This window comes from Cynara cardunculus, assembly GCF_001531365.2.
Source record: "Cynara cardunculus var. scolymus isolate 2C chromosome LG 15, CcrdV1, whole genome shotgun sequence".
Taxonomy (NCBI): domain Eukaryota; kingdom Viridiplantae; phylum Streptophyta; class Magnoliopsida; order Asterales; family Asteraceae; genus Cynara; species Cynara cardunculus.
The window spans coordinates 9,257,799-9,282,798 of NC_037542.1; the positions used below are offsets into that span (position 1 = coordinate 9,257,799).

Below are 25,000 nucleotides of genomic sequence, written 5' to 3' on the forward strand. Positions count from 1 at the left end.
ATAATTATTCTAATTATATTTTAGATTTTTTATATTTAAAATGAGATGTTTATCTTGTATTTGATTATATTTATCTGCCAATTAGTTACACGAATTCAAATATGGAGCTTTGATAAGTTGTATTTACGCACAATCTACTTGCAATCTTGAGTTTTAAGTAATATGCATTAATAAACAGTACTTTACGCATAAAAAATTATTTTTAAGAGTTTTTATCAAATGTTTTATAATATAGTATAGATAAAGAGGTTTATGCTATACCGAGTAGACTTAAAAATTCTTAATTGTAAACCATGAAAAAAAGAATGAAAAAATATATCAATATAAATACTAAATTAAAGTTTTAATCATATTTAATATTTTTTATTAAAAAATAAAAAAAAAGTTCGGTTTAAAAATAAATTAATCTCAAAATTAGGACTTTTTAAATTTTCATTTATTCAAGGTTTTCGTTTCTAAAGGATGTTTGGAATTGCTTATAAAAATGACTTATTGACTTATTCTGGTATGGACATTGATAATAAACACTTTTGAGTGTTTAGATAAACTGTTTATACCGGTGTTAGACCGGTACTAAGGAGTTTTTAAAAAAATTAAATTATTCTAACTTATATAAGTTGATAAGAATTTTTATTAAAAAATATAAATTATTTCAAATAAATAATCTCAAATATATAAATATATCCATATATGAAAACAAAATGTATGAGAATTAAATCTGGAGACAAGATAATCTTGTAGATAAGTTTGAAAATTATTGTTGATTACTAATAATGGAAATAGAATGTAACTGAAAAACATGATACTTATCTTGTCAAATTTTAAATCATAATTCCTTTTAGATAAATAGAACCATAAAATACAATTTATTCAATGACGTTTATGTAATTATTTGATCATATATACTACTCTTCAAAGTGTGGAGGAAAATTGAGATATGGGACATGTATGTAAAAGTCGTTTTATTGATATTATTTTATTAAAAACTAAAAGGGTATTCGTACAATGCAGTGAGATATACCTTTATTTTAGTTTTTTTTTTTTATCTCTGTTGATGTAATACGATTTTTGTGGTTTTGAGAAAGATAATATTTTTTTACGATTTTGTGAAGTAATTTATTTTTGGCTTAACAATAAAATTTTATAAAGATAATGATTATGTTAGAACTCAATGATTATCCTAATTATATTTTAAAATGAGATGTTTATTTTGTATTTGATTATGTTTATCTGCAGTTAGTTATACGAATTCAAACATTAAGCTTTAATAAGTTGTACTTACGCATAATTTATTTGTAATATTAAATTTGAAGTAATGTGCATTAATACACAGTAGTGACATTACTTCATGCATAATAAATGATTTTTAAGAGTTTTTATCAAATGTTTTATAATATAGTATAGATTATCATAAACACATTTATGATATTAAAGTTTTCGTTTGGTTCGTAAAATTGGGTTGAATTTGGAGGGATTTTGAATTGAATTACATTTGAGAAGGATTTCTCATATTTGAAATTCCGGGATTTCATTGAAATCACTAACATAGATTTGAAATTGCGGAATTTCATTGAAATCATTAACAACGATTTTGATATCTCACGAGGGTGGTCGGGATTTTACGAGATTTCGTAGAATTTGTATATGATAATTTTTTTTTAAATGTGTTAAAACATTTGTTTTCTAATAGTTAACTAATAAAAAAGTAATTTAATTATTTTTATAATTATTTATTATTTATTTTTACAAATTATTTATATGTAATGGAATTCAATTTCATTCTAAATCCTATAAACCAAATATACAAACTGATCCCTTGCCTTGGTTTATCATGCCCGAAGTATGCTTACTATGGAGGAAATGTGTTAAGGCTTAACAAGCTGCGAGAGCGGCTGTGTTCCTAACACCGACAACCATGGTAACTCGAACACCATCGTCCAACAATTCGGATCAACGTGATTCTGCTCCCCCTTCGTCTGATGGGAATTACAGTTGATCAGGGTAACTCGGAAAAGGTCATGGTATGGGTTGTGGTTATTGAGGCGCCATGGTAGACGTGGTACCCATGGCATCATATTTCACATCATCGGCAGTGATACCAACCCTCATGGCAATCACCTCCTCGCCCCTACCCGATGGCCGGAAATACGTCCCCTCTTGGCACCTATGTGTAAGGCTGTAAACGAACTGAACGAACACGAACGGAGGTTTGTTCATGTTCGTTCGTTTAACTTAAACGAACAAACGAACGAACACGGACGGCAAACGAACGAAAATCTTTGTGTTTGTGTTCGTTTGTTTAGAAATCAGGTGTGTTCGTGTTCGTTTATGTTAGTTCGTTAACATGCTAAACGAACGAACATAAGCGAACGGGCTAAACGAACATAAACGAACGGGTTAAACGAGCATAAATAAATATTATTTGAATTCAAAGTAAATAAATAAAAGATTATATATTAAATTTAATATATAAACAAACATAAACGAACAAATATAAACGAACGAATATAAACGAACGGTAAATGAATGAACGTTCACGAACATAAATGAACGAATGATACTCTTGTTCATGTTCGTTCGTTTAACTAAACGAACAAAAAAATTTGTTCATGTTCGTTCATTTATTAAATAAACGAACATAAATGAACTTCCCGCCGAACGGTTCACTGAACGTTCGGTTCGTTTACAGCCCTACCTATGTGCAATTGTGCATAATAACATGGACCCAATGTTAGAATACTTGGGCCATTCCACGGGCTCCTACAGATATTGACTCCGCATTTCAAACGATGACTCTTAATCAACCACATGAAAACTGGTATTGGAACACCAACACAACATCGCTATAGTTGATCATTTGCGGGCTTAGGCTGGACATGGGCGGGGTTTAACCTATTTTTTTCCCAACGGGCCTAATATGGTAAAACCAAGCCCATTGTTACGGGTTTGAAAACTTACACATACCCGTCCTACAAAAGTACAAAGTACAAACAGACCGACTTGCCCATAGGTTAACGGGCTTAAAAATCTTGTTATATTTCTGTGAAAACAAAACTTATATTAAATCACAAGTTATGTAAAAAAATTCAAATACATAACAATTTTTCCAACTTAAAATTTGATGTAAATACATATCTATATACTTACTTTAGAAAGAAAAAAAATTGTTTCCTAAACATGATACATCAATAAAAAATGACTAAATGAGATAATAAGGAATTGATCAATTAAGTTAGTTATATTTTCAAGTTTTAGATTTTTAAAGAATGTTATTATCATCATGAGTCATGATTAAGTAGAAATTGATAAGTATTAAGAATTTTCAATTTTATTTGTAAATTTTAATTATAAAAGTTAATCATTATAAAAATATTAACGTGTCTGGCGGGCTTGTTTAAATATTTTTTTTTCCATTGCCCATGTCCGTCCATTAATTTTAATAAGTCGGTCCATCTCCTTGAGAATGATAATCCAAGTCCGTTTTTCTAGTGGGCCTAATATGACGGGTCTAGCAGGTCATCCTTCCCATGAATAGCTCTAAACATCGCATCTGACATCTAGTTCCGGTACAATTCCCCATGTTTTTAATAAAAGTCCCTCGCATCATATTATTGTTGGGAATAACAAACGTTTTACCAGTTACGACTACAAGTCACTCTACTTTTTCTAAACCGTTTCCAACGTTGTCTCTTCAAATGTTTTTTGTTGTTCCTAACCTCATGAAAGTTCTCACATTGGTTAGCCAATTTACAAAAGATAACAACATATCAATTGAATTTGACGTGTGTGGATTTTCTGCACGGGAACCAATATCATGTGATGCAACAGTAATGGTGACCTCTACCCACTTCAGCATTTCGAGCTCAACCTCCCTCCGCTTTCACTGTTATTACCTCCACAATTTGGCATAATCATCTTGGACATCCAAGCCTCGTTGTTCTCAACAACTTAATTTCAAGTCATGCCTTACGTAGTCACAAATGAGTCTCCTATAATTCTTTCATCACATATTTGTCTTCCATGTTTATAATCTTTAATGGATTTCACCACTATCTAATATCGTTAAGGATTTTCTTGTTCACTTTATTTAAACGAGAATCATTTCAGTCAATCTATGTTTTTCTAACTAATCTTTTTTCCTCAATGTTGGGCCTATTATCCAGTCCAGTCATATTAGCCCCCTTTGTATACCAATCACTATTAGCATGTGTATGATACACCAACCGGACTGGACATAACTAAACAAACAAGATTGAGATAGGCAGCCAAAAATTATGGAAAATTCTAAGATAGCGTTTGGTCCGTAGACATGACTAAACAAGACAAGAGGGTAGGACTGTACAAAACAAGTGTATGTCTAGTGTTTGGTACGACTAAAATTGGACATGACATAACTAGAGAAGTTGCCCCAAAAGTTATTTTAACATTTTGACACATTTTTCATATACATAAATATAAAATAGTACCAAATTTGAATAAGTTTATTTTTTTATATAATTGATGATATTTTGTGAAAACCCGATTCATACAAAGGAGAAATTATGTTTTATTCGGTTTGGAAGATTCTTATCAGTTGGTGATGGTACGGTGAAAATTGTTACAACAATGGTATGTGGAGGTAGAAACATAGGTAATTGGTGGTTACGGAGGACATGCCGATGGTGGTTATGAAGGACATGAAGGTGGTGGGTAGTGGTGGTGGTGGTGGTCGACAGTGGTGGAGGAAGCAGTTGTGGCCTATGCGATGGTGAGCAATGGTGGTGGTTATGGTGGAAGTGATGGTGGCCAACGATGCTAGTGGTGGTGGAGATGGACGGTAGTCGTTGTGGAGGATGTGAGTATGGTAGATAGTGGTAGTGGTAGCCGGTGGTGGTGGTGGGAAATGATAGTGGTTATGTTGGAGGTGAGGTGGCCCACGGTGGTGGCGATAAACGGTGTTCATCGATGGCCAACGATAGTTGTGGAGGTATGAAAGAGGTGGTAGTAAATGAGAAGGTGGAGGTGGCCAACAGTGGTAGTAGTGGTGCCAATGGACGGTGGTGCTCGATGGCTGAAGATGGTTGTGGAGGTGGTGGAGGAGGTTGTTGTAGTAGAAGAGAAGTTGGAGATGACCAACAATGGTAGTGGCGATGGACGATGGTGGTTATGAAGGTGGTGATAAATGATGGTGGTCGGTGGTCAATGGTGGTTGTGGAGGTGGTGGTGGCCGACAGTGACTACTGGTGGTGGCCGTGGCCGGATCTAGCGACGATGACCACTAAAACAAATACCATGTTAATGTTATATACCAAACGAGAGTTAATTAGTAATATTTTAATTTATGTCTTATTATTGTCCCATATATTTTGGTGTAACAAGAAAAAGTTTTTTTTTTGTCCCTATCCCTTGTCGTACAAAATGTGGGACAATGAATTCTTGTCTTGTTTATGTCGCGTCAAACATGGAACAATGAGTTTTGTCTTATTCTGTTCCATGTACCAAATGTAGCATAAGGTTTTAATTTGACATACATAATTTAGTAATATATCTCCCAACATTTTATTCCACCTATATGGGTGAGATAATACTCAGGTCAGGTCATGTTTTAATCCAATTGTACGGCAGACGTGAGATAACAAATTTTTGTGTTTTCTATCCCGTTATGTTCTATGTAGGTCAAACTAGGAATATTAAAACAAATGCTTTTTCTTAAAGGACTAAAACTGTAGATTAATAAATGTCAAGGGACCATTTTTATCAAACAAACATATTTGGGTGGAAGTTCGCTCAAATCCCAGGACCCCAGCTATGAAACTTGATTTTGGGAGGGAGATAGACGATAGAAATCTTTGGAAAAATTTCTAGGGTTAGCAAGAGGGAAGAACGATACCCAAATTCAGCATAGCAAATTCCCAGCCAAACCTCGCTGATTGCTACTGAAGAGAAGACGTAATGGTGCTGGAAGAAGACCAAGAGCAAGACCAACCTAATGATAACGGTTTGAAATCAGCCGGCGACAACAGGTCCGATGAAAAAGGCTTAGGTGATGTCGCTGTCGAAAGCCCAGATGATGCGAAAAATGTGGAGGATGATGATAAGACTAGTGGAATTGACGGTGTAGCTAATCAGTTGCACTCGGTTGTAGTAGGCCCAGGTGAGAATGTAACGTCTCTAGACACAGAAGTACTAGTTGAGAAACAGGACCAACTGGACAATGGCGGAGAATACCGTTTTCCGTCTCCATCTCCATCCCCGACAGGCAGTGGTAGTGGTAATGGTGGGAGCAAAGATGATGAAGCAGAGGACGAGGAGCATCAAGGGAATCCCGAGAGATTATTGGTCACCAAGACAGAGGTGGAGTTGTCACCAGACATGGAAGAGGAAAAGCTAAAGCCCGAGGGACTATCAGTTACTAAGATAGAGTCGGAGTTGCTCCGCCCGGAAGGGGAAACTAGGGAAGAGGAGGCGATGGAGGATGATGACGAGACGGAATTAAACAACTTCACAAGGATGGAGCGGCCACAAGCGGAGTTGGATGCCGGACATGAGGAGGGGATTGGACTTAAGACCCTTCAAAACCAGAAATCGTTCCTCTTGGAGCCTAATTCAGCCGTAGAAGATGAATCTGGGACTGAGGAGGACCAAGCGGCATTCATGAAGGAGCTAGAAATTTTCCACAAAGAGAGGTGCTTAGAGTTCAAGCCTCCAAGGTTTTATGGAGAGCCATTAAATTGCCTCAAGTGAGATCCTCCTTTCCATCTTGCCTGACCTATTTTTGACAAAGCTATTATCGATTTATTAGTAGGTTTATAGATTTTTTCTTAACATATGTTCACATCAGGTTATGGAGATCAGTGATCAGGCTTGGTGGCTACGAACAGGTACTCTTGGTCTTACAAATCTCTTGTCTAGTGTGTTCCTGTTATCTGTCTTAAGTGATACGTGTTTATTACATGTTCCCTTCTTTTGCAAAATGCATTCCTGATTATTCATTGGTACTGACATGTGTACATTTTTTCTGTTAATTCTCTGAGAACATATTTCTAGGGGGTTTTCATGTTTGGGTAGATTTTAAGTGCAGATGCTGTCTTTGCCTCTGTACTCTCTCTTCAGATGTTCCTCATCCACATTAGCACCTAGGGAATCCCCTTTATTGCTTTGCCCTAAACATGCTCTAAAAATTGCAGAAAATTAGTTTTTGGGTGAATGGTTGTGCTTTAATCCCCCAGTGTGCAAAAGCTTAGACAGCATATCTATTGAGGCAATCTTCACTCTGCGTATTTTTATTTTGTCATCCACATTAGCACCTAGGGAATGTTCTTTATTTCTTTCCTAAACATGTTAGAAAATTGTAGAGATTAATATTTTTGGCTGATAGTTGTTTTTTCATCTTCATCGTGTATTTAGATGTTGGCTCCCCTACAAGGGTGGCCATTAGTGATCTGCTGCAAGACATATGTTCATAATGATTAACGAAGTACTTTGTTTACTTAAGCTTATACTTTGGAATGAAGGTTTTGCACATGCAAAGGGTGGTGAACTGACCTAGTTAAACAAACATGTAAAACGTATGTCAGTAAGTACAACATGCTAATGTTAGTTGCATAATATTTCATATATTCGTCAATGATTATATTATATCAACTTTTCATTATTGTATTGTCTGTCTGTAGATTGGATCAATACTACAAACATATGGTGGTGGCTTTTGTTCATGATGTATCTTTCTGTCTTACTTGTTTGTGACCCTGTTCTTGCTAGAGCATTAGGCATGGCTATGATAGGGACTAGAGAGACCAACTTTTTTGTTTTTGTTTTTGTTTTGAAAGCTCTCAACTATGACACTGCAAACTATAGAAGCTATCTTTTAAGTAGCATTCATTTAATAAACCTAGGAGTTTAGTTGAAGAGAATGACCTAATGTAGTGAACCATAATAAACCACTTCCATGCTTCCATGATTATTTAATTATATACTTCTTCTACTTCCATGCTCATTCATTTATACGCTTCTAATTTTTTCATTACGAATTAACTTTAGATGTGCCCATTTTGCATCTTACCACACTTATGAGTATCTGTGATTTTAAAGCGATTTGTAGTGTTGCTTAGAGTAAGAAGATAGATCTGATTTTATTATAGCATGATATGAAGAGTTCAAGACATTTATATGTTCTCACTTGTAGGTGACCTCTTGCAAGCTGTGGCGACAAGTGGGAGAATCATTTAAACCCCCGAAGTAAGTATCAAAATGCCTTTGGTTGGTCTGTTTATTCACCTTATATGACAAAAGATTTCACCAAAAAACCTTATTTTGTATGACTTTGGCATAATCTAGTTAGAGTTTTAAGAAGCAAATACATGCCAAACTTGCATGTTACTTAAGTTGCTTGGTCTTTGACGCTAATGTGGCTTGCAACAATTTTCATTATTATGGTCCTCAAGATCTGTTACTTTGATGCACCTTCACTATCATTTAATTCGTTTTCATTTTATTTTCTCTCTTTTGTTACCGACTACATTTGAGTAATTGCCACCGGTTTTTCATTTAGCGACCCATCATGTTGTTCTTTATTTCTTAACAACTAACACCCATTAATACCAACTTCTCTTGCATCATGTCATTTTAAATATTGCATTGATGCTTATCAATTTTGAGAGAACTCTTTTGCCCAAGTCATGTTTTGGTTCACCGGCATTACCATAGATGTATAACAGTACAAAATTTTCTTTTCATATCAAAGTGTTATTTTTTTGCAACAAAAATAGGTTTCTCAATCTCAATGTAGTTTGAGATGTTAGACCCCTCTTCTACAGATGTTGGAGTAAGGCATAAATCTACAAGATGGAGGGTATTTGTGCCTTGATAATTTTACTCGAGATTGATCTAGTCAATCCACATTTGGGTACTTTCTCCCACCTCACTATACTAGGCCTTTGATGACACTATACTAGTCTAAAAGTAAACTGTACCATTTTTCAATCCTCCATGCTCATGATTAGTCACCATTCCGGAGAATTGCAAACATATCCTTTCTGTCCTAGGTCCAAAAGTTGTGCAAATCTAATAATGGGGTAAGTTACAAAGCTTCTGACATCTCCAAGCCAAACCCCTTCTTAAAAGGGAGTTAGAACTTTATATGTTCTCAATTTGAATGAAGTAGTTTTCATGAATAGAGATGGTGGTGTCATTGGTCTGTTGGTAATGTGGTGGTTGTTGTCAAATTCCCGGGGTTAGCAATGGAAGTTAATGGCAATGGTATAAGAAAAGAGACTGTTGTTTGAAAGTGTTACCAGGACTGGGTAAAATGTCGCTTTGGAGAGGCATATGTGCTTTTGAGGTTTGCTCAATACGTCCCTACATAGTTGGCTTCGTATTGCTTGTTTTGAGTGCAAAGAAAAATGAAGCCGTACCATAAATAGCGCTAGAACGATAGTTTATTGAGAGAAAAGGAGAAGTGACATACTTCTAGAGGCCATATCCTTTAATAATCCATTTGTTTTCTCCTGCAAATCATTTCTATTTCTTGTTTTATATGCATGGGCCATGTGTGATAAATGTTTATATGTAATTATGTATACATGTCTCCGTGATGTATGCTAGTGCATGATAGATAAAAAGAACAAAATTTTTTGAATAGTAATTTAGAAGCCAGAAACAATGACGGTTATGAAAGTGAAGTTTCAGTTTCCACCCCTGTGGTCTAATTTCTCAAACCTAGGTAGCTTAAAAGTAGAGAAAGGTTAAAAAAGCAAACTACTAAAAGAAACCTTACAAATTGGATTACTAAAAGCATCCATAGAAAAGACAAATATATTATATGAAGTATTTATTTATATGATCTCTATATAATTGCTGCATGCCTGCATCCCGTATCCACATTTTCTAAGATTTCAAGAATCTTTGTATCATCATATCAGTGAGAGACAACATGGAAAGATAAGACAAGGAAGAAATGGATTTACCATAAGGTCTTTTATACAAGTGAGAGGTATGCTATTTTTTTCTTCTTCTCAATTAATCGTTTTCTTTCATGGAGAAGGGGGCGATAGAAGAGTATGGGTGGGAAAGAGTAAAAAGGAAGTAAGTAGTCAAATCAAAATTGAGTGACCAAAATATCACAAAAGAATTGGAATTAAACAGGAGGGATTGAAGATGCTAAATGTTTGCTCTTTTTCCCTGTTTATTTAAGTGGAATCTAACTATTAGTATCTAGACAACAGAATTTCTGTTGAACAAAAGTTGTAAGTCCTATGTTTAAGGTCATTAACGTTTCGAAACATTTGCAGTGTCAGATTATCTTATATGAGGTGAGAAGAAATGATGATGTGATTCTAGGTCCTATTTACTTAATGTTACGAGAATTACAATGGGTCCCACAGAAAGAAGAATGTAGGAGGTAAATGCTGTAAACAGATAGCATTTGATATCCTTTTATGGTTGTTAATCTAGTTAGTTGTTGTCAAAAATGATTTGTCGAATGGCCACCATGGTGAATCATGTGAGCATAACAACTATGCATTTCTAGGCATATGATAGGGTGATATTATAGTTAGTTGGTGTGCTCTTGAGAAGAAGAAAATCTGTACAATGCATGCTAACATCATTAAAACTAGTACGACTACATGCTAATAAGTATGAAAGTATGTGATAGTGACACAGATGCTTTTTCACATATTTTTTTCTTTAGCATGCATAAGTTCACAATAGGCATACAAATGATATAGCATGTTAAAATGTTCTTGACCATTGATATAGTATTGCTTGCTGAGATTAGACGTTATGTTAATGCAAAGATGGAGGTTTGGATGAACATTTTAGAATTTAAAGGTCCTAGGTTAAGTCAAACAAACTGATGGATATAAAGTGCAATTTTAACGGTGTTGACAGGGAACATAATGTTAGTAAGCATCGATGAATAAGTAGTTGAGAAAATGGATTATAGGAGTGTGTGACTTGAACTATTGATTGGTCTGTGCAGATATGTGCCTTTATTTATCTGCCACATTTGAATTTGTTATATGGGATTAGTTTACAATAAGGTGGAGCCGTGGAGGTATTACGAGGATGCTAGTCATTGTACAGGAGCAAGGTTGTTTAAATGGTGCAAGCTTCATTCATTGGCATATTTCATTGAAATTGCAAGGGAAGTTCCATGGTATGGTGGTGTGACTTGTTATGTTTTTTGGGAAAAATGTGAGGCCACCAATATATATGTAAACGAAGTGTCTGGCAGAGATGCTAATGCCGAGGATGATAGATGAGAGAAGTTTGGGTTTGAGGAGAAGTGGAGGTAACACCATTTGACGTTTGGTCATCTTCATTTAGACCTTTGAATGCTCTATTTAGAAGTAGAATTGTTCAAAGAAGTCGTCTGAAGGAGAGGTAGAAATCTTCAAAGATTGACATGGAAGGAAGTAGTGAAGAGAGATTTGGATGAGTGGTGTAAAGGAGGAGTTGGCTAGATTAGATTGCATGGAAGGACACTATTTCTGTCCTGGAACTCTAGGGGATTTATCTCTTTATGCCGTGTTGCACCTTTTATAATGTGTTCTATTTCATTTTAGCCTACCCCAACTAGTTTGGCATGAAAGGCTTTTTGTTGTTGTTTAATTATTATAATGGAATTTAATGGAGCCATCACATTACAATTCTTCTGTTAAATTAGTCATGTACTAATATATTTTTTGGTGGTTAATTTTGGGGATCAATCGAGGAACATTATAGTTTGGTCACCTAAAAATGCGTTTGGCTTGCTCTCTCTCTTCCATATAAGTGTCATCATCCGAAATTTTTAACTTCCCTCAAGTGGAGATAGTGTAATCATACTTCTCTAATAGTACCTGTAACAAGAAATGATTCTACATTTAGAAAAAAGTCAAAACACATTCTGGAGAAGGCTTTCAATTTAACAAAATCCCCCCTTGTTTTGTTTTGCTTCTGAAGGATATGGTTAAGAAGCATATCCATTACAACATGTTGCATTTCATTCTTTTGCTTTCAGTGGCATCACTTGACAAGGAATTCCCGGCATCTTGTAGAAAAACAAAAAAAAGTTGTTGTAAGAAAGAACAATCTGAACTTTGGATGACCTTTCCCCCTCTCTTATCATGTTTACTTGTATGTCTGATTACTTTTTTAAGTTTTTATATGAATATCAGTTTCACAGTCTAACGTTTATGATTCATTTGTGACAGGACTTGTACTACTGTCTCGTGGACATTCCGGTGTTTTTATGAGAAGGTTCTTGTTTAATTACACCATCTCTTTTTCTTACATTTACATTATATTGGTGAAAGTTTACTGTTTCTTTTTTGACTTTGCATAGCAATTTCTTACTGAAGTTATCTTTTAGGCTCATTATCCTAAGATAGGTAGTTTTCAACACAATCAAACTTGTGTTATTGCTTCTTATTTAAAACCTTCTCTCAGTTGACTGTGTTTGAATGCATTACTAAGAAGTTGAAAGTATAAATATTTACTGTGGTGGTGTAGGTCGAACCTGTGTTAGCTATAATTTCTTCACAAGTTTGTAAGGTACTGATATTTATCAGTGTAAAGTTAAGATACAGATTTTATACAACATGAAATTTAAGTCCTCAGATTCTTGGAACATAATAAGCCTATAGCCATTTGATGGAATTTTTTATTGAATATCAAATTGTTATGATTTCACTGAACTAGCCAGATCATTTAGTTTCTATTTAGTTTTGAGGTTGCTTTCAATTATATTTTGTTTGCTGTGACATGCCAACATCTTAGGTATGAAGTCTAACATATTGTAGGATCTGTGCAATGATTCTTGAATCCCTACTTCTTTTCCTTTTTAACTTGTTTTTAGAAATCCATCTTGCATCAATACTCACTTACAGACAACATTTTTGTTAGTTTTAAAGCATCTCCAACCGGCCGGTAAAACTTCACTTTTGCTGACCGGTTTCCTCCACCCGCCCTGCATCTTGGCTAGCAAAATGGATTTTGGGAGGTAGACCGTGATATTTGGCGTGTAATTATTCATCTCTGGCAAAAGGGTGTGAGAGGAGGGTTTTCGAGGAGAGAGTTTTAGTGTGTGGTTGGAGGGGTTGTGTTTTAGTGTGTATGAGCCCACAGTTTTGTGTTTTAGAGTGTTACTGTGGGTTGGACTTGCTCTTATGACAAGATTTGATAGATGGAGAAAACTAAATTTCATCATTGGATGGTTGCATGGCATATTCTTTGAATTGATTGGGATGACAATGGGAAGATAGACTATTCTCATGAGCTTGATGCAATCTGTGCTACTTGGGTTGTTAAGAAGGGTTTAGCTCAAGAATGAAAGATAATTCATTAAGCTTGAAAGATGTCCAAATTTGTAGCAATGGGAGGATTCTAAATTGAATAGATACAATGCTTTGGCTTTTACAATATATTGGTCAAATCATTAATGTGATCATAGAAGCAAGCTATATATTGTAACATGTTTAAGGAACACTACTTTAAAGCTCGTGTAGTTTCATTTTTAAAACTGTAATTCTAGCCATTTTCCTATTAGTTAACCCACTGGCTTAGCGATGATCCAGTCTGGATAAAGACAGCATTGGCTGGTTGGAATGTGATTATTCTTTTGTTATCTGCCTTTTGATAGTTTGTAAATATTTGGCACTGTTATTATGGCTTCACAAAGGGTGTTCTTTTTGTTTGGAGACTTCCTGTGCGAATGCACTCCACAGCCTTGGGTTTGTATAAGTTAGTTATTTTTTGGTTGAATGGTTAGGAATAAACAATTAGCAATCACTCTATCAAGTTGCTTTTCTTTCATTATTAAGTTGCTGACACAAAAATTTGCAGGCATTGCTTGAATATGAGAAGTATAAGATGAGCATTGGGGAGCTGCCATTCACCGATGCTTCTTCTGCAGAACCTGCTTCTGGTGGAAAACAGGTATCTCATTTAATTATTAGAAAATATTGTATGTTTAATTGTTCTTTATATACCAGTGCTTGAAATTTTGGTGTTCCTATTGAGATGCTTTATTTCTGCTTTCCTCACTAGACTATCAGCTTAACACATCTAACTTCAATTTCATTAGTTCACTAATTTGACGTGTAATTTTTTTCATCAGAGGAAGTTACTTTCCCTCCAGAATGAGTGCTTCATTGAACTTTTTGTATGGTCCTTAACTGAATAAATTCTTGTTTGCAGGCCAATTTAAATCAAACTCCCGGATCAGGAAGGGCCAGGCGAGATGCGGCTGCTCGAGCTATGCAGGGTTGGCATTCTCAGCGTCTTCTTGGTAATGGTGAGGTTGGGGATCCCATCATTAAGGTATATTGTTATATTCTTGATCCATCATGTCTAAGTCATACTCAACTTTTTGTTTCCAATTTTATTCTGTACTCCGCAAGATGTGGCATGCCAAGTGGTTACGTTGTGGAGTCAATTTTCTATGTTAATGTTTATAGATCTTGAAATATGTGTGTAGCTCTTATAATGTTTGAATTGACATAATCACCTTTGATTTGTAGGATAAGACGTCAAGTACAACGTTAAAGCGTGACAAGCAAAATATTGGTATAACTCGCATCAAGTTGTAGCATAAACATCTTTGAATGCCTGTAGTTTTTTTTTCTTCTCCTGACCATTTTCTTTGGCTTTTGTGTTAACTTATTAGGTTTGCTGAAGCGTAAAAAACCATCATCAGTTGAACGTGCTGTCAAAGTTGCACGCATGAAAGCGTCAAAACCACAGTTGAGATATCTTGTTTATCTCTTGGCTTTGTAATTGTGCATCTTGTTTCCTGGTACAATGTACTCGACACTTGAAATAAAACATACATATTAAAATATGCAAGAGTAAATTACAAATTTCGTCTTGTGGTTATATGAAAATCATGGATGGGGTCCCTCAAAGTAAATGGTTACAAATATCATCACTGTGGTTTCAGTTTTGTTACATTAGGTCCCTTGACCTTACTCTGATAAATTTTTTTTGTTAAACGAAGAACAGTTTAAGTACCAATCAGGTGGTGCCACGTGTCCACTCATCCCTCCCTCTTCCACATCTTCCCCCCACCCACCCACCCCACCTTACCTTTCACCGTTGGTAACATCCACCTTGATTTTTGCACAGTGATGGTGGTTGTAGTGGCTGTCAGCATTCACCTTATTACATACCCTTGCAACACTGCCAAATTTGGAAGCACACCATGCATTTAAAAAAAACCCAAAACATTCAAACCCATCTCCTTCGAAAGGAAGCATTTCCATGGGGATGGTGAAGTGGGGGAGGAGGGATTTAGGGAGAGAAGGAGAAGATGAATGCATCAAACATTCAAACCCATCTCCGTCAAACCCTCGTTACCTTCAGGTAATGACGAGACAACCCTGAACTTTAAGAAGCTACCTGACAACCCTGAACTTTCATATCTTGCACACTGACACCTAGGTTTACAATAGTGATTATCAGATCTTAGAATCCTCATAATAGACACAATAACTCCAGCCTCTTAACAGCAGGTTTGGCAAGACTTGTGGTTTCCTGTGAAGGATGCCAAGGGGCCTGAAAGCTCAGGCAAAGTTATATTAAGTCGTGATTGGTTTGATTAAGGTAAGAATGAAGTTGTGATGGTCATTTGAAAAATTTTCAACAAGGCCACAACTGGTATGAGAAACTGGGTTGTAGTTTGGGAAGTTTGTAACAACTTTGAAAACCTGCGAAAAGGCATAAAATATTATGAAATCAGATTCTGGGGTTCTGTAAGATAACCACATTTAAGGATGATCTGGTGATCTTGACAAAGGATGGAACAGGGTCTTTAGGTGTCAGCATGACATGGGTAGACAAAACATTGCAACAGCATGTGAAATAATCAACACAAACAGGGCAGGTGGAATGTGACAGATGGCAGCATAGAGTTGGCTGATCCGGCTCTGATACCATGTCATAAAAAAACAGAAGATATTACTGCTCAAGGAAGATCAATAAACTACACCATATATGTAGAGAAGGGGACTAGACTGAGAAAGCAAGTAAACTTGGAAAATAAAAAATAGACTAATAATCTTGATAAAGAAAAGACTAATATTATCAACACATTACTATCTCAAATGACAAAATTCTCTTGCATTAACTTACACTTGCTGCTGTAATGAATATCTCAGATTGGATTCCATGGTTGTGGATATTGGCCCCCCTGCTGATTGGGTGAAGATCAATGTGCAGAGAACTGTAAGTTAATATGTTCACTTAATTGTTTGATCCATCTTTGATTGATGAACTGTAATTGACATTGAGGAGCTTTATCATAGTCTTTTGATGCATTTTAACTGGTTCGAAAATTCACTATACAGAAGGATTGCTTTGAGGTGTATGCTTTGGTTCCGGGGCTTTTGCGTGAAGAGGTATTTGGAATTACTCCCTGTTCACCATAATTTTTTTTGTGTAATAGGCAAGCATGCGTGCTTTCTTGATGGCTTTTTTTAGGCTTATAACTGGTGGGTGTAGATGGAGTTTGAACTATCTACTAAGATTTGATAGTAATTTGAATTGAAATTTGAATCCAATAACTGATCTATACACATAATTCAAAGTGGGATATAAATCTAGAATGCTGATGATTTTTTTTGACAACAAATTTATGTTGATTATTGCAAAAATGGAGTATCAACAAGAAACCTTCCATTCCAGATTAGTTGGATAAGCTAAAAACTGTAGGACAGTAGAAATTATTGATGTGAACCCCTCGGGATACAAATAGTGCATAGCTTCCTATTTAAGGCAGACTCTTTTGGTAATTCCACTCCCTCATATTTCTTGTCACTAGTTACCTAATGTCAAATTTAGCACACTGATACCTCTCTAGACAACCACTTGTGGTGAGAAGTCTCCTCTTTTAACGATGCCTTCAAGGTTCTACATTGAAGATAACCAAGGCATCTTACTTGGTGTTATCTCAGTTTCTCCTCAATCTGTGCAACCTGACCTCTCTCGTATGTTATCATTTTATAGTCTTATTCATCAATGCATGGGCATAAATCTACCTTCAAGTTCTCATTTCTGCCACACATCTTGTGTAAATGTTGTCTTTTGGTGGCCTAACATTAAGTCCCATGCCTCATAAGTCGTATCCTCTCACCAATATAAGTATTTTACTTTTAACTTCAATGAGACTTCCAAATGATATAATGTGGAGATACGGATATATTGTAACCTCTGGATAAGGATATACTTGACTCTTATCTTTAATATGATCTTATTCTAAAGGTGTATCACAGATTTTCAAGATGAAAAATACGTAAGGTAATTTTCAATATGTAATTCAGTACAGGAGAATCCCCAAGTATTTATACGCATTACAAATAGAGTCCCTCTAATTCGAGACAAGAGTAAACTATATCCTTATCCAGGGGTTACATCGTATATGTATCTCACAAGACATAGAACTCTAGAGCACGTCGAGATTTTATCTGCCCTGTGCTTATCACGTCTAACATCCTTACTAATCCCTGTATCCTCAATAGCAGAATATGCATATCTTTTTCTTTTTCTTAGCAACCGACGTGCACTATTTTTTATTTTTTCTTAAGCTAAAATCCTATGGATTCTGAGGCGTTTCTGGATGCCTCTTACTTATTGCCCATTTTAATCAATCAACACAATATCTTGGCTAAAAGCATATGCCATGGTAAATCATCTTCTATGTCCATCATATGATCTACAAAGAAACAAAAATACACAGACTTAACACTCACCATACTTGTGCAATATAGTAATGAAGAATTAGGAAAGCATCTAGCACACCATCAAACACTTTGTCTAGGTTTACTATATATCAGTTACTGTAAACCTAAATAAGCTAGTAGTGAAGTTGTTTTGTTACATTAATTTTGATTTTGTCAATCCTGTAGATACAATATGAGGGTTTACAAACTTCAAGATTATTTGGATTAGAAAATCATTACAGTTTTTGTCCAAGATGGGTTTATCTGATTTTCGGTTTTAAATTCTATAACCACTTATATTTAATATGATAGTTTACAATCTTCTGTTTTCATGGTTTGTCCTATCTGAGGCTTCAAAGATCATCATTGTGAGAAATTAACTGCTGGTTTATATAGCTTATGTATGCCACTGGTGTATTTTCCAAATACCTTCAAATTCTTGCTTTTTAATTTCCTATTCTTTATTATTAAGCATGTAGCAGCATGTGTAAACTAAGGGGTGAAAATACTTGCTGCTTGTTTGAGTCTTCTTTTTGCTCATTAATAGACCCCCTTGTTCAAAACTCGCCCTTGTTCAAAACTCGGTAGTCGAGAGCGATGAAACAAATTTTGCACAACCCTTTGGTTTTTCTGAAACATATATGTACATCTTTTTTGGGGATGGAAGCAGGTGCGGGTACAGTCTGATCCAGCTGGTCGGTTGGTTATATCTGGTCAACCAGAGCAGCTCGACAATCCTTGGGGTGTTTCTCCTTTTAAAAAGGTTTGCCTACTGCTTAACAAATTTGATTTGATATTCGAACGAGTGTTTGATGCATTATGGTGTGATTTATGGTGGTGCAGGTTGTGAGCTTGCCATCTAGAATCGATCCTCATCAAACGTCGGCGGTGGTAACCCTGCACGGTCAATTGTTTGTGAGAGTGCCATTTGAGCAGTCAGAGCTGTAGCTTTTGTTGATTTCAGATATAGTTTTAGTAGTAGTTGTAGAAGGATAGTTGTGCAGTTGATGTGTCTACTGTTCTCAACAAAAAATGAAATATTATTATAATAATTATTATTATTATTATGTAGAGCTATCTTTCATACTTTCTGTCTAAACATGCTTACCCTATCTAATGCACACTTGGTAGAGAAACCAAGTTCAACAATACAAAGAAATCCTAATTCCTACTTCATTGGTTCTAATCCTACACATAAACAGGGGCCGTTTACCAAATGCTTATTTGGGTAAGCGTTTACCAAGTTATATTACCTTACCGTATGAATATAGTAAGGACCAAAAATCTTACCCTGTAAGAACGAGGCAAGGACTGAGAGTCTTACCTGGTAATGAGGGCAATGACTCTTACCACAGTCAGCTCTTACCGGGTAAATTGTCGCATAGAAAACCGTTTTTATTGACTAAAATCTTATCCAGTAAGTAAATAATAATATTGAATTTTACTGGTAAGTGTTTACCGGATAAGTGTTTGGTAAACGACCCCTTAGCTACTTACGTACTATTAACTATATAGGGGTTATGTATCTAAACAGAGTTAGTTACTTGCATACTATTTACTTTTCTTTTGGCTGTCAAGATGGATTGTTGGTAAGAGTCTTTAACCCAGTAAGTGCTTACTTTTTTTTTTCCAGCACTTACCAGTTAATACTTTCGGTCTTTGTTATACCTTTTACAAGGTAAGATTTTTGGTCCTTGTTATATTTTTTACCAGGTAAAATAAAAAACTCCCAATTAATTTTATATGAATTTAAAGTTTGATATAATTAGAATTCAAGACAAGTCAAAATCTCAATCTGATAGTGATTAATGAATTAGTTGATTACATTTGAAGGAGTCAAATGTAGAAATCATCATCCAATTGTTTGGTTTGCAACATCTATCACTGCATTTTTTTTTAAATCACGTGATTATTTAAATCGCCCAACTTTGTTTTATTTATCAAAATGACATTTAATTATTTGTAAAATGTGTTCTAATATATATTAAATATATTTTATGGGTAAAAACGGTTTTTCTATCGTATGTTCTGAATATAAACATTCAATGTGTGATTTATTTCAAGAAAGTGATTCATATTGATTGCACATGTTCCGGGATGTTTACCAAACACTTACCTAGATAAGCGCTTACCATGTAATATTACCTCACTGGAGGAATATGCTATGGGTTCGGGGATGGTGCTTCATGATGGCGAAGGGAAAATTTATTGCTTACCGAATGGCTCAGAGGCAAGGTATCCCAGATGTAAAGGAATGCAAGTCAATCACCTTGTTTAAGGCATTGATGTGGATTCGAGACATGGGGCAGGAGAATCTCGTCTTCGAAACCGATTCCCAAACTGTTGTCAGCACTTTAACACACAAAGAGGAAGATTGCATGGAGTTTTGGGACATCATTCATGCTTGTAAAATGGTCTTAAATGCTACCCTGTCTTTTAAGGTTAATTTCATTAGGCGAAATAGAAATGAGGTTGCCCACAAGTTAGCTAGGCGATCTCAGTTCTTTGTCGAGCCCATCTCGAGGGCCGGCTCTCCCGAGTGGTTGATCGAGGACTTATTATCCTTTTGCAACGTTCTTGATCGTTAATATAATCGTTGCGTTACCTTTGTCAAGAAAAGAGAGAAAGAAAGTAGAATATCATTTAATTAATTAAGAAACTGATTCACATTAAATGCTTCTAATCATGTGTCCTAATATATTTTAAGGCCACATAAGATAAAAACTCATGTAAAAAAATAAATAAGAAATAAATCTTTATTAAATGGTTTTTTTATTATTAAAAATAAAAAAAACTGAATACAAGAAATGTCATTTCGTCGTAGCTTTATCTCTTATTCTTGTTTTTCTAGATAGAAGAGTACTTAAGATTTATGTACTAAATATTAGGTATTTAAAAGAGTTAAGAATGTAAGAAAAACAATGGATTTCGAAATCATGAATAAATATATGAGTTGTACCATCACTGCGTTATTTTGATATAATAAGAGAAATGCTTTCACGAGAACAAAACAATTAACAAAGTCCGTAGGAGATGAATGATGATTATCAAGTTTTTTTTTGGCAATCAGGCAAATGAGAGTGAGTGGGAATCAGGGACGGACCTGGTTTGGAGCATACGGTGGCACGTGCCACCGTATCATTCCTCCGTTGAAGGGTAAAAGCTTTTAGGTTCGTGAAATGTGCAACCATATTAATTTGTTATGTGTCACCGTATATAGTTTAAAACTACGATGAGAACAAGTTTTATTTGGTAAAGTTGGTTTGCAAGACTTTTATTCCATCACAGACCCAAGTTCGAATCTTGTTAGTGTCATTTTCTTAATCAAATGGTGTCACCGTTTCAAAAAGGTTATGTATATTTATTTCTTATAGTCAAACGGTGCCACCGTTTGAAAAATTTTCCCTATATTTTTTTTCTTATAGTCAATGGTGCCACCATTTGAAAAAATTTCTGGGTTCGTCCCTGGTAGGAATGTGTGAGAATGAACAATTTATCGAAACCTAAGTAAAAAAATAATATAAACATATAACAATAACTAACAGAAGCAAAAGCAATAAAAAATATAATAGAAGCATAAAAATAACCAATATAAACAGTAGTAGATGCTAACAAATAGAAGCAAATAACAATAACAAGCTCATAAGCTTAAAGGTTAAGACCTAAAGTCGTTGTTCGTTAAATTGTTGAAGCACATAAATAGTTAATTGGCCCTCCAGGAGGTCAAAGGTTCAAACCTCGAGGGTCTATGAGTTTATTTGTTGCATTTGTCGTATATAATTATTATTTACATAAAAAAAAAATAGTCAAGTAAATAAAGATAGCAATAACCAATAGTTTCAGTCCTTGGTATTAAACTAAAAATAATAATAAGCAATGACAGAAAACAAAAGACTATTTAACTTTTCATATTTTCTTCTCCAAACCAAACTAACCCAATAAATTCTATTTGATATAGGGTCTAGGAAGGATGAGATGTACATCAACCTGACATCTACTTCAAAAAGTAGAACATTTGTTTTTGAAAGACCGTTGACTTTTGGCCAACCACGTTAATCTACTACCCTAATCATCCATCTTCAACTTCGTTTATGAGGTATTGTCATCGGAAATGTAGTTATTTAATATATTTTAGGAACTTATTATCTATTATATTCTTTTTTTAGTTCATATTATCTATAAAAACAATCAGCACTCTTGTTTATTATTTTTGTAAGTTGTATGTTGTACCCACGACACGTGTCACCCAGATAAACTGCCAACGAGCCACGTAAATCTAAAAGGTCGTACACAAAGAACACGTATGCTTCCACTAAAGAAAGAATCTAAACATGTGTACCATTTTGTGATTATTATAATTACAGGATTTAATCTATAAATATGTATATAATTATCTTAAATGTTTTTAGATAATTATGTAAGATATTATTAGATAAATAGATAATCATTTTAGATGATGAGTAAGCCTTATTAAGAGTTATGGTCAATCTCGAAGACTGACCATATAAATAAGGCTTAGGGGCTAAACCAAGGAAGATGATTGAGTTTTGATAATTAGTTGTAGCCTCAAAACCCTTACGATACAATTATAGAATTAAGATTCTTTGGGCTTGGACCTGGTGGGAGTTACAAGCGTGTTTGTATGTGGACAACCGATAAAAGAAACCTGATTTGGTTTCTTAGTGCTGCATCAAAGTTTCAATTTCAACCACAAGATAAATATTTTAAACACCTATGGTTTGTGTAGTTTCGTTTTAATTGTCAATGGATCCGGCTTTGGGTTTCATTTAGAAAAAAAAATTCTGAACGTTTTTGTAACCGGGTTTCGTTTTTCCGCTGCGTTTTATCCGGTTATTTTCGCAAACTAAAACCCAATAATTTTTTTACACTATTACAGTAGTATTATATCATAATAAAAATATGGATCCTTATTTTTCAGGACCGTGGGTAGACACCTATCCCACCCTCCGTCAAGAACAACCCAAAGAACCATAAAAATATTACAAACCCGTGAAAACCAATCTTAAGGTATTGTTTTACCTTATTTTTTTTTTCTTATTGTTAAAAAAATACATGTGAAACTTTTTGTTCAAATTATGAAATGAAAAATACATAATAATAAAATTTTACATTGTAAAACTAATATATATATATATATATGTGTGTGTATATATATATATATATAGAGAGAGAGAGAGAGAGAGAGAGATATGAATATGAAAAACATGTAGCAATAATTAAAAATATATATAGTGATGATGCAAAATTGCAAATCAACTAAGCAAAAAAGGTATGTTTACAAATACAATGTATTCTATAATGCAATTGATTTTTATGATGTTATTGATATTATAACAAATTATAAATATTCTAAAAGTTATCTTAAAAAGATAATTATTTAAAGTAAGTTATTTGTACTGAGATTGTTAATCATTAATACAATTATTCGTATTACTAGTCCCAACATTTATGCTCATGAATGTGTCATTAAATAAATTCAAATATGTTAAAAATTTCTGAGTTTTGCAAAATTAATTTACATTAAAAGTAAAAAAAAAAACATAGAAAATAAAGGGTAAAAAAAAACATATTTTCTTATATTAATTTTTTTTAAATGTAACCTTTTCTTTTCTAGAACATTCTTTCCACAATTATACAAAATATTTATGAGATTGATAGTATTCCTTAGGTTTTATCAATTATTTCGAACTGAATATTGAGTATTTTAAACTTTAAGGACGTAAAGAACGTTTTTTTATCATAAAAAATTGAATTGTTGTATAAAATTTTAATTAATTATACAAATAAAAATATACAAGCTCAAAATCAATCGAAAACAACAAAACAACTGATTGTTCAATCATGATCTTATTTGTATTAACCACCTCTCCACCTCAGGATAAAAGTAAATCTACGTACATCATCTCACCACTCTACTTCAAAGTATATGTCTGGTTTGGTTTAAAAGTTTCCTATTTGTTAACCCTCGAATCAACTTAAAAACCACCGTGACCAGGATGTGCCCTCCACCACCCCAACCGCGATTCCGCCCCAAGAGGTGGGTCATGCACCAAAGCATTGGACAATAACGGATGGTAATCACAATCATCAAAGAGTATTGGGTTTCAAAAGCCACGGGCCTTTCACAGAAGCAATACATTCACTCTAGTCTTTGGAGCAGAGATCACATCCGCATATCTCACCCTCCCTAGACTCCACCAAAGAGTCGAGGTCAGATCTGCATGCATCTCACCCTCCTGTTGCCCACATGTTAATTTTGGTTTCACAATCACCAACAGAAAAGAAATGTATTTAAAACAAACAGATTGAGAAGGCCTTCTTATGCTTGTCAAAAGCAAACTGATACAGCAAGAGCTCCTACTGTCAAAAGTCTTGATTACACCAGACCATATAATAATAACATTGATTAGAAGAAACTTGTTATCTGAACTTCTTTTTTTTTTTTTTTTTGGGGGGGGGGGGATGGTGATATGTATATATATATAATATATAAAATATATTCATCTGAATCAGGTGAATTATATACTAAAACAACTATATTATCCTGTCTATGATGCTTTTCCATGGAACAATGCGTAAAACCGGATTCTGATCCTTGCTGCTTTTCGCATTCTTGTTTACCTGACAGCAACTGTATGCCGCTGGCAACTCCATGGTTCCCTCTCTGTACACATATACCAAGTCGTCTCCAACCATTCGACACCATTTCTGGCTCCTGTCATGACCATGTTGCAGCGGCATTCCCCTGAAACAACCATAACATCACTTACCCCCTTCATATATACACAATCAACTCAATAAGATCAATGGAATATCATTCATCTGAGAACATGTGATTACTCTTCAAAAAGATCCATCGAGGATAGAAGGGAGGTTCCAACATATATTGTGGAGAAATGGTCCAAATTTAGTTGATATGGGTCTCCATATTCTACCAGACACATCTTAGATGTTAACCTTAATGCTAGAAACGATGATGCACACATCTGAGCATCAGTCAGAAAAATCCCTAACTCGAAATGGCCACCTATGGGGAAGGTCCCCAAAGCCTAGCCTTTATGCATATATGTAACAAGGTAAACCGTACTATCATTCAGCCTAGAATTAATGTGGTTCTCAAAAGCTATTTAAGCAACACCAAGAACTCATTCCCTACAATAGATTCTTGATGTAAATGAACAAACAAGCAATACCCATCTTCATTACTCTACAGAAGGATCAAATCTGTTAATTTCTAAAGAAAGTGACTAAATCTCCTTGATATTAACATGAACTCTAATGTAAACAATGATGATGTAGAA

The 25,000-nt window shown here is 34.7% G+C and overlaps 2 protein-coding genes across 3 annotated transcripts in view; one reads left to right on the forward strand and one right to left on the reverse strand.

Annotated features, from left to right (window-relative positions):
• The first annotated feature begins 5,805 nt into the window (after nt 1-5,805).
• On the forward strand, nt 5,806-18,759 carry LOC112527697 (AT-rich interactive domain-containing protein 6-like). Of its 2 annotated transcripts, XM_025138463.1 has the most exons (12): nt 5,806-6,719; nt 6,821-6,860; nt 8,165-8,217; nt 12,177-12,222; nt 13,807-13,899; nt 14,161-14,283; nt 14,484-14,529; nt 14,630-14,705; nt 16,119-16,185; nt 16,308-16,358; nt 18,349-18,441; nt 18,522-18,759. In XM_025138463.1, the coding sequence occupies exons 1-12, from the start codon at nt 5,932-5,934 to the stop codon at nt 18,624-18,626; spliced, it is 1,581 nt and encodes a 526-aa protein (XP_024994231.1). In that variant the 5' UTR covers nt 5,806-5,931; the 3' UTR covers nt 18,627-18,759. The 2 variants fall into 2 exon arrangements, with proteins under 2 accessions (XP_024994231.1, XP_024994233.1); XM_025138465.1 differs by lacking the exons at nt 16,119-16,185; nt 16,308-16,358; nt 18,349-18,441; nt 18,522-18,759 and adding an exon at nt 15,474-16,109.
• A 5,474-nt stretch (nt 18,760-24,233) lies between these two features.
• The window catches only part of LOC112528501, a 1,891-nt gene continuing 1,124 nt past the window's right edge, over nt 24,234-25,000 (reverse strand). Inside the window, exon 2 of the mRNA XM_025139531.1 lies at nt 24,234-24,444. Coding sequence (XP_024995299.1) covers nt 24,234-24,444 — 211 coding nt within the window. The remainder of the gene's footprint in view (nt 24,445-25,000) is intronic.